This window comes from Argiope bruennichi, chromosome 2 (assembly GCF_947563725.1).
Source record: "Argiope bruennichi chromosome 2, qqArgBrue1.1, whole genome shotgun sequence".
Taxonomy (NCBI): domain Eukaryota; kingdom Metazoa; phylum Arthropoda; class Arachnida; order Araneae; family Araneidae; genus Argiope; species Argiope bruennichi.
In genome coordinates this window covers 104,693,195-104,704,909 of record NC_079152.1, presented here as the reverse complement: position 1 = coordinate 104,704,909, position 11,715 = coordinate 104,693,195, and the positions used below count along the sequence as shown (strand labels likewise).

General features: G+C 29.6%; 1 protein-coding gene across 1 annotated transcript in view; it reads right to left on the bottom strand.

Annotated features, from left to right (window-relative positions):
• Positions 1–9,233: 9,233 nt before the first annotated feature.
• Positions 9,234–11,715, bottom strand: part of LOC129962270 (cytochrome P450 4C1-like) — a 39,940-nt gene continuing 37,458 nt past the window's right edge. The window contains exon 13 of the mRNA XM_056076015.1: positions 9,234–9,500. Coding sequence (XP_055931990.1) covers positions 9,340–9,500 — 161 coding nt within the window. The 3' untranslated portion in view covers positions 9,234–9,339. The remainder of the gene's footprint in view (positions 9,501–11,715) is intronic.

Genomic DNA, 11,715 nt, shown 5'->3' with positions numbered 1-11,715 from the left:
GAAACACTGTGAAGAAATTAATCACGCTGAAAAGCTGAAAAAGCATTGGTACATATTTAGTAGACTTTCTACTTTTAATTGACAAAGACTCAAAATTTCTCTTTTAGGCTCTAAGTTTGTTCCTTAAATTTTCCCTCAGTTTGCTGTCATTCCCGAAAAACTTAAGAAACAAAAAAAAGCTTCAACTTTAGAAAACTTAAGTTATTTCGAAAAATTTCTCAAGTAAATACAAAAAACCTTTCAATCGGTTTCGGAGTAACTCCTTCAAAATTCGATTCCAATTAGAAGACGTATCAGCATCTTCTTCTGTCTACCTCAAGCAATGAGAATCGAGAATTTCTCACTTGAAGAGTGGTAAAATAATATATTCTTATTTTATCATTTTTCATTAGACAAATGAAAACATTAAATATATTTAATTGCTTTCCTTAATTATGTTTATATTTTTTATCAAATTATTTGCAGCAAATTTGATGATAAAGTTGATTAAGTAGTATGTCATTTTTCCCCACTCTTTTATTAAAATTGAATAAACTGCACTGGTATTGTTTTTTAAGGTTAGTTATTTCATTTCACTGAAATTCACGTGTTGAGGATTTTTAGAAGTGATAATATTTATTGAAAGCAATTAATAAAAAAAATCTTTACGATTTTTTTTATTTATGGTATTTTAATAACTACATGAAGTGATATCATTTCACACAGCGATATGTATGAATGATTAATTGTTCCAAAAAGTTTATTTGAATTGAAACAAAATAGAAATAGTATAGTAATTAAAAAAGATTATTTCATTTAATTATGTCTGCTTGTTACTATCCCCTTAAACTGATAAGTTTATTTTAAATCTATTTAGCAATTTTGTAAATATTTGGTATATGTTCTTAGGAAGGAAAATACATAATGATTATAATCAAAGTTGCAATTTTAAAAGCTATTAAAAAAGAAGCATTGGTCAGAATGAGCTGATATTTCACTTATGTTTAAAGCAAAGGAAATTGATTTTGGAAAGAAAAAAATTCAAATATTGACCAATATATATATATATATATATATATATATATATAAGAATACGCAGACGACAAATATACACCCGACGAGACATACACAAACAGCACACAGTAGTAAACTCCAATAAGCAGTAGTCCACAAGTATTAATCGGAAGTAATAACAACCACAGCATACAAAGCGACCAGACAGAATTCAGCAGGAGAAAATCACTGTATCGACTCTCTACGGTCTCTCTAAACGCCTGCAATTCTCCACTATCTCCTCGCTTTAGCTGAATCCTAATGCCGACTCACTACTAAGCGACTGGATACTCCACACACGACACGATGCTGCTTCTACAATAACCAGAACTCGGCACACAGCTCAATTCAGCAATCGCTTGAGCTCCACACAACGCTTGCTCTTCGCTGGACTGACCACTATTCACCGCTGATTTTTTCCACGAATCTGTACACGACTGTCTTCGGCTTGAGACTGCGGGCCTTTTATTTTTCCCTGAGGTGGGCAGAGAAGGTTCTGGAACAATTAGACATATCTCGGTTCCTATTGGCTCTATCACCAACATTCTGGAAGATAATAGTACTATCTATTTTATAGTCAAAGTTGTCAAATTCGTCGCCAAATCCCCAAATTTGCCGCCAAGCTCTGGGATCACTGATTCGGCATCCGATCAGCATCATTCATGGGTCAAACTTTATGAGTAGGTAAAATATATATAAGAAACCTTTATTTGTATAACAATAAGGAGTCGGAAACGAAAAGCATTGGCGAGGAGTGACGAGATATGCAGAAGATTGAGAGGCCCACTTTCAGTTTCTTGACATGAATTAACTGCTCTCCCAAAGTTAGTGGTGTAAACTCGCAAAAACGTTTGTGATTCAATTTTGTCCTAATGAACTAACATTCATGGCAAAATATTAACCCCTCTCTTCTATTACATTTCGAAGCTCCGTAGATAAGATGCATGTATGTTTTCTCAGAGAGCGCACCCATTCCATCACGAAAAGCATTCTCTGATAGCATAGAATGGTTTGAAGTTCACGTAATGACATTCAAAATCAATAAAATTGTTTTTCAGACGATTTTTATATTTTCCCATATTGCTATATATATATATATATATATTGTTACGAAACTTCCGGGGTTCGTTTGGATAGTGGAAGTTATATAGTAGTGTGGAGAACACTCAATCAGCAGGCGACAGTAAAAAATGAAACAACGACGTTTATATATATATATATTATGAATTTAATTGAATGTGTCATCCAATTCCTATTTATTATTGTAATACAGAGTGGAAAAGTTTGCGAAAAGATAAAAAATAAGTTTTGGAAATTTAAAAATAATTTAAATTTATTCAATCAAAGAGAAAAAATATTAGTCATCAAAAAGAAATAATATACTTAATGATTCTGCCTTTTCCCTCTCAAAATGATTTTCTCTTTTTTTTTTTTTTCTTCTTTATTATTTCCAACGGGGAAAAATTGTCTACAAATTGGAATAGCGATTTATTATACACTAAGACAGGCATGTAATTATGAAATATTATGTATAATAAAGCAACAGATATTTCTTACATCAAATACTAACCCCCTCCCCCCAAGTGAGCACTTCGAAATGAGGATGAGGTACATCCAACATGGAGGTTGGATCTCGCCACCATGGTTGGTGCACGAAAAGGTGGGGGTCTGGCTCCTCCCATCGATGATGGGACGTACTTCCTTAGGGAAGGGTTGTACTGTGGTCAGTGATGGCCCTTAGGACTCAGCCACAGTTCTAACCAGTGTTGCTGTTGTGGCGATCTGGTCATTCAGTATTTATTATCCGTGTGCCTTCGGACGAGTCGGAGAGTCATTGATATGTCTTGCATCAAATACTAAGATTAACAAGCTACTAAAGGAGCATTTATGCTTATTTATCAGATATTAGGTTAAGCATTGTTGAAACTGATAGAATTTGTATTCTAACTGGAAATTTCAGTTTATACTGCTTAAAATTAATATTTTTAATCGTTTTATTCTAATCATATTCCTTTATTATGATTTTGAATTTTACAAAAAAAATACGAAAATCTTCATCCTGAGAGATAACCTATTTTGTATGTAAATTTTGCAACATTAATTTTTATTGTTTATCTATTTAACTATTTTAGTTGTGCGTTTTCTTAGATATATTTTAAAACATAACAGGAAATTGAATGTCAGGTGCTGAAGTTTTCATGACAGAAGAAATAACATATTTACAGAAATTTTAAAATTTGACAGTTGTTTTCTATTTTGAGTGAAATTTTTATCTTCTTATCCAATCCTAAAATTTTCCTACTTTTAAAATATTCTCATGTCTATTTTTGATGCATAGATAATGCTATTTAAAGATTTAAGGAAATTGTCCAAGAAAACAGTTGGCGAACGAAGATGTCAAATTTAAATTTTATTCAATAAATTGGCAGCTGTTTTCATGAAATTTAAATAGATATGAAAAAAATGACTTTAAAATAAAAATAACATAGCTTATAGAAAGTTATTTTGAATAGTAAATCAATTTCAGAACAAATTGCTTTTAATTTATTTGATTTTACTGGCATATGCTTGAGAGCATGTTTTTAAGTAATAACTTGGAGTAGATTATTTTGATTCAGATGTATTGAAAAACTAATGAACCCAAAATTATGAATGGAAACAACTCTGAATGTTATTGAACTTCAGAAAGTTATAAAGAAATGAACAATTCTCTCTCACACTCTCTTTGTTTTTCATTACGATTAATTCATTCTTTTGGATTTGTGTACAGGAAATATTTACTGGCTTCCGATCACTTGATGTTTTTTGAAATATATTTTTCTCAAAGACGAAGAAATTGAAATTAATATCGTTCATTCGGAAGAATAAAGAAAGGAATGTTAAATCAGACTGGAAATGAAGCAATTAGTCTCAAAACACAAAGGATCAAAGCTTTTTCTTTTTAGCAAAGCTTTTGCTTTTAGTATCTGCTATTTGTTTAAGTTCAGTTTAAAGGTTTTGAGCTGAGAAAAAATCTAAAATGCATATTTTAAAATATATTAATTTTTGTAAAATATTATATATCGGAAATTACAGCTATAAATTAAGAGAATTATGTGATTACAGGCAACAATTCAGGAACCATTTTACATTATAAGTGTAATATAAATAAATTGCACTTGTTATCATGCTTTACATCAATTTTTCTCATAGAGAATCAAAACGTATTGAGAAATTGTGCAAAACTTTGAATCATGGAAAATGTATAACAACTCACAATCTGATTTTTGGGGGGAAGTAAGAGCGGTTTTTTTTAACTTATGCATTATTTGATCAATGTCTTCTGTAGTATTTGATCGTCATGGAATCCATACTGATATTTGATGAAGGCTTGGATGGTAAAAAAAATACTAAATAATATGCGCATCAATTTTTTTTCGAATCCAACAAGGGGTGTGATGTGATTTGAGGTTTAAAAAGCATTCTTTCTTTTTTACCTATCTATACAAATTTAGCATTTAAAATGGAAAACTTTGAAAATTAAGGTCCAATAAATCATGATTCAGACCAAGGAATTTTTAATTATTTTGTACAGCTTCAACAAATTGATTCAAATGTATTGAACATCTCATTCATGAGTAGTATTAACTTCTTTGTCACTTTTTTTTTCGTTTTCTTTACGTTTCCAGCAATAAGAAATGTATCAAAATGAATTAATATAATTAAAATATCCTTTTCATTCATTGATCCCACGACATGAAAAGATTTGCTTATCGTACCTTGTATCTAACCTCAAAATACATATATCTAACACAATATAAAAAATCAAGTTTCGGGGAGAAATGATTTTTAAAGAAAACATGCGTATAAATAACTAAGCAACAAATAATTAACGACAATTTTATTTTGTTCAGTAAAATATTGTTAGGGATTTTGGGACTTGTAAAGGACAAGACTGAAAAATTCTTCTTAAAATGGAGAACTATTATATTACGTTTCATATGATTGATTGATAAAATAATTACTGAAATTTTTATAATAATCTTTCTATGAATCTAATTGTAGATTCTGCTAACTGTTTTTATGCACTTGTAAAAAACCGGTAATATTGTTCACAATATATTTTATATCTTTCACAATATATTTTATATCTTTTATATTAATAAGCATATATCTTTACATATGTATACCCAGATTCACACATTTTCAAAATTTCAATTCTTTTTCTATTAAACTGAGCAATCTGGATACTGGGGTTGTCTTTAAAGCATTTTTTCCATTTAATATAAATAATATGTCTCTACGCTGTTCTATATTAACTAGTACATTTAAATTGTCACCATATCTTAACCCATATTCTTTCTAACAAAATTTCTGAAATCAATTAAAATTAAAATTTAATAAATAAGCACAGAGTTAAAATATTGGTAGACAAAAATTCCGAATATATTAGAGATTTAAGAACATCAAAAATGGCGACTGTTTATATTTTTTATAAAAGATATTATAAGTCTGTAACAATTGATTATTGCGATTCTTAAAAGAAAGTCTCTTTTTCTATGGGATGAAGAAGGAATCGCTCAACATTACTACTTAATTCATTTAAACTTATTTAGTTTAACAAGTTTAATAATCTTTCACGTTCAAATGGAATTTTCGAAACAATCAATTTGATTAAATGATATATCTCAACATTGTTATATAATAACCAGCATATATTAGCTTTTATCACAGTGAAATCCATATTCTTTCCACTAAAAATTATGAAATCAATTAAAAATAAAATTTAGAACTTGAACACAGTGCTAAGATAGTGTGAGAAAAAAACTGGTGAATGAGCTAGAGAGAACGAAGAATATCGAAAATGGTGACTGTTTGTATTTTTTATAAACAGTATTACAAGTTTGCAACAATTGGTTGTTTTGAACCTAAAAAAAAGGCTTTTTTTATGAGGAGAAGCAGGAATCGCTCAACATCGCTACGTCCTCGTGCTTATTCTTTTTATGTTCGTAGACAATTTTTCCTGACCTCTGGCTAAATGTCTTTTTATGTTTCTTATCTGGTTAAAGGTTGTTTTTGCGGTTCTTTCTCTAGCCATACTGTGACACCAAAAAAAGGAGAATTTCCTTCTTAGTAATATAGCAACTTATGTATGGCTTGTATGGCATTAAGATAGTTGTTGATTGCTAAGTTACCTTTGTTTAATAATGGCCTTAGAAGATGACACTTACGGGCATGGGGAAAACTATTAAGTATAAGAGTTCGAAATTATTGTTCTCATTATAAAGTTTTATTCGGGTTTAAGTAGTGTAAACTTTACAGCAAGCCGATCGTAGGCAGAGCATTAACGCTTTGATGCATATTCTTCGAATGTAAGAAATGTTTATATTTTAATGCAATAAAAATTAATCCTAAAAGTAAAATGTAGGTATGAATTTCATCATCATACATATTTGAAAAGATGAATTTCAATTAGACGATTTAATTAACAATGAATTTCAATCAGATCTATGTTCTTTATGTTCAAAATCTAATCAAGGACCTGATTCCAAATCCACAGTTGAAGATAAAATGGATGATACTCTCAATCCCTACAACTGCAATATTGCAAATTATTGTGATGTGCTACTGTTGCATACGATACACGTATCTTGGATTTCTGGGAATGCACATAAGTTTTTCTTAAATCATCGACAATTTTTATGACCAGTGGAATATCATTTTTCGACAATCTCCATACAAAAAAAAAATCTTAAAATCTAATGCTAATGTTCCTAATTTGAAATCAGGCATTAGTCACTTGAACCGTAAATAAGTTTCATAGAACGTAAGATAATGTGTGTTGCAGGAACTCGGTGATACTATGTTTGCATAATTGCTTGTTTTGTTTGATAATAACTAGTTCATTTAAAAGTTTGTTAGTTCACTTGGTTCCTTGTTTATTACAGTAATTCTGGTACTTCAAGAATATCGAAACTGAATTAGTTAAATTAGAAAAAAACGAATTAGTTTGATTGTTTTAAATTTAGACGAATCTTATAAGAAAATATATGGCAGTTTATTCACAGATGATGGTACGGGAATTCAGGAATATTTCATAACAAAGTATTTGGGAAGAAAGGTTACGATGAAAGGTTTCCATAGAAAAGTTTACAAATATTTCCAATAAGTCAAAACTAAACTGCATCGGTCCCAGGAAAAATAAAATTAAAATTTAGTAATGAAAAAAGTATTTGTTTTATAAAAATTGGATTTTTTAAAAATTGAATTTATTCCCTATCATCTAAATTGAACTAGTACATACATCCATAAAAACTACTAATATTGCCGAAACTATTGAAAAATCAGTTGGATGGAAATCAACTTATTAAGCAAATGAAAACTTTGCAACAAAAATAATAAGAATGAAAATCTTTTAAAGTTCAAGAAATACTACTGATAAAAAATTAAGAGATTTTGAAGTATGAATCTGCAAATCAAAAGACTACTATAACTGGTATCTTGCTAACGCTCCTAGTTTTCACAATGTATTCCATACTAGGAATTTATTTTATTGTGAGCATAATTTCTTTGTCTATGATTATTATTAAATTTATGATAAAGATTTAATTTTAGAGCTCATTTTGGTAAATTAAAATAGAGTCTGGAATTTTCATTCTTTTGTATTTGTTCCAGTTATCATACACTTTTGAAACAGAGTAGAGTAAGAAAATATTTGGTAAATTTTTCCACTTTCTTACCATCGGAATAAAACTATTGATTTCAATTTGAAATTATGATATTCCTATTTGATCCAGTATGCGTAAAACTATTTTTTATAAATTCTTAAAGATGTTTTAATACTAAACTTTATAATGAATCGAATAATTTCTGCACGTTTTATATTATTTTATTTTTATTTACTGAAAGAATTAACACTGAATACATTTACGGAAAAGTAAAATGTGAAAGAAATCTTAAAGCAACAGTTGCTTATCAAACTCAGAAAGTAGTACTGTTAAAAATAACTGACATTAAGCGAGAGTAGTCAAAGGCGAAGATGGTAACATAATTTTTTTTTTAATTTATCTGTCTAAGTCAGTTATCTTTTAGATTTTCAAGTATTATTTTTATGCGTTTAAAAATGGTTGTTATTAATCATGAAGCATTATCTCGGTTACCAACAAACACAAATGCATTTAATTTTCCGAATTCATTACAATTTCTCAAGAAGTGTTATTTTAACGTGCCCTTATAAGCACACGAACTTATGAAAGAGCATAAAGTTTTTTTTTATTGATAAGGTTTACAAATGTTTATTTGCTTAAAAATATATTGATATTTAACTTGTTTGATTTATAAATGTTAATTTTGATGATTTTACGCTGATTGTCATCTAAATGCCTAGTAATATAATAATAACGAATCTTTGTGGCTGATTGCCATTTCTTTTCAAATAAATAATATAATTTCAACAAAACATCAAACACTCACATTTAATGTTACATAATTTATCTTGAATATTTGATATAATTTCGATAATTCATATCATTTATATGAAAGCTGTTAGGTATTTTTATCTCTAAGAATATTAATTACTAAAATAACTGATGCCGCATTAATATGTTGAAACAGGAGACTTTTTTTTTTATCTAGATAATAATTCTTCTGCAATAGAATAATAATTACGAAGAATGTTTTGGTTGTTTCTTTATAGTGAAACCCTATCTTTCAGAAGGCTTTTGTCATCAAAGGCAATTTTTTTTTTAATTTTCTAAGTTAAACTGTGATAATTTAAAACGCTTATTTCTTTAGATATGCATGCTGCACAGCATTTTGCCTTCCTGAGTAATTTTTTTTTACTGTTTTTATGATCAAGCTTCCGTGTGGATAAAATTAAAGTAATTATATTGTACATAAAAAAACTTCAGATACTGAGAAATGAAGACTAAGAAAATTTATGTTGTTGTTTATAATGGCACTTGCCGAAAATTTATGTAAAAACATTCTTTAATTTTGATGGATTTGGTAATTTTTTTTTAATATCAATGATGGAAATATTTATTTATTATTTATGCATCAATTATAAAATACAAATACCTTAAGAACTTTCATTTTACATAAAATTTTAGCAATATTTAGTTTTGAATATTCAATTGTGGATGTTAATTCAATAGCAACCTATTATTATTAAATCCTTAATAATGGCACTTGAAAAATTATATACATTCATGATACATATATTTTTTGAAGAAAAGTTTTCATTTCTATTTATTGTATACTTTTATTTTTATAAAGCAAAATTTTTTAAATGATTGTCAAAAAAATATAAAAGAATAGACAGAAGAATCATCTTATTGGAATAAACTTCAACCTGACCGGCTGAGCTGGTCTCAAAGAAAATTCTATCTTCGTGTGAAACTGATCTCTCGGATCTAACGACACCACTTTGAAATGCCGAAGGATGTTGCTTATCACAACTTTCTCTTCTAAAAGAGCGAATTTCTGACCTGAAAGAATATAAAAAATAGTTTATCTGAATTTCAGCAATAGTTATTAAATATTTTTAAATATATATATACATACAGGGTGGTCAAAAAAAAACTTCCCCCACATATGATACCCTAGCGGCCTATCCACTGAACCAATCGAACCAACATTTCAGACATGGTTGTTTGCAGGTATGCGCTGGAGATTGTGATGATTCTAAATAACGCAGAGCTCACGGTTACGGTTACAGTGAGAGAATTTCGAAATCTTCGAATGGCAACACCCACTTTTTCCTTGAGCAAATTGATCAGCGTATTGAAAAACCACAAATGACATTGGAACGATTAACGTGTGACGAAAATTGCCGGCGTAAAGCATTTGCAAAGAAGGGCATTATAAAGGACGACTAATGACAATACAGAGAGGAAAGAAAAAAAAGCTTTTATTGGAGTGGAAAGTTATAATTACAGGTTTTCAACGTGTTCGCCTTGGCAGGCAACAACGCATTGCATTCGGAAGATTGTGGACAACAATGTCGAACGTAACATGAAAGAAGGAATCTGCATAACTTCACACGTGTTATGACGTCTTGTAATTCTGACACATCTCGTGGACCAGGCGTGTACACCTAAGATTTCAGATAACCCCAGAAGCAGAAATCCATAGAAGTGTGGTCGGGGGATCGCGGTGGCCACGAAACCGCAAAGTTATGAGAGATGACTCTATCACCAAAGTGTTGTTGCGGCACTGATCGAACACATTGGGTGATGTGTGGAAGAGCCCCATCTTGCATCCATACAATGTCACTACTGACATTTCGTTGCTACTGTTTAACCCTGTGAATTATGCAAAGTGCGTCAAAGCTCTTCCTTTCTGTGTTGTCATTAGTCCTTTATAATGCTCTTCTTTGTAAATGATTTACGCCGGCAATTTTCGTCACACGCTAATCGTTTCAACGCCATTTGTGGTTTTTCAATACGCTGATGAATTTGCTCAAGGAAAAAGCTGTTAAATGAGGAAAAGTACCTTTTCTCTGCATTGATTCTGATTAAATTGAAATGAACAACTGTTATGATGAAACTGAACAACTATGTTATTACTTTGAACAGGATCAATTCTTTTGCAAAATATCACTTTGACAGCAGCAACTAGTGGCTACTTTAAACTCCAAACCATACTGAAAGCTAATATAATTTAATAAGTCATATTCATATGAAATATATGTAATCTAATAAGTCATATTCATATGAAATATATGTAATCTAATAAGTCATATTCATAAGAAATATTCAAAATTAAATTTTTAATCGTTTGCGAATTGTTAAAATTTAAAAATATGTCATACTTCTGAATAAACATACAAACGATATTATAATTTTGATTTTCGAAATGTAAGTAATACCTTAAATGATCATGAAAAATTAGTTTATTAAAACTTCCATGAAGATTATTTTTTGCATCAAATTTCAAGAATTGCTTTATTTCTTTTTCTTACATCTTTGTAAATAATAGAAAGAAAGAAAAAATGTTATATATTATATTCTCTTCAATATTATTTTTTTTAATTTTATCAAATTAGTAATTATTTTTGGTGACTAGTCATTTTCTCACCTTATTTTCGGTCTTGTCACGCCTCTAAAATTTCATATACTATAGCTTATCACTACTAGAAACTGTAATGTTTTAAGTTATATGTGTGCAAGAAACATAAAGCTTTCTAACTAGATATTTATGTATGTGAAGTTACAAAATAATAGGCAAATAAATTAAGCAAAATCGGTCCAGTTGTTTATGTACTTTAAGGTTACAATTTACTTTAAATAAATAGAGAGTGAGAAATTATACCCATTAAAATGAAATTTGTCTCGGATTGAATCAAATTTCTTGCATGTAGCAAGAAGAATGATGTGGACAAAATTTCAAATATTAAAAATAAAGGCAAACTAATTTTTGTCATTTCCCTTTATTATTTAGTAAAAGTATCACAGGTGAACAGATTTATTTTAAATACAAGGGGTGTTCAAATGAAAAGTTGGAAACGTCGTAATAACATAATAGTTAACATTCCCGCTATGGGAGAATGTAGCGAGACATCAAAGGATGCGATTAAAGTCTCCGGAGTAGATCGGAACATGCGCGGGCAGCCGCATGCGCAGGAGAGAGTAGAGGATCTTATAAAGAGCGCAATTCAATTGACGCTACAGAGCACAGAAGAATCATTCTCGAGCACAGAAG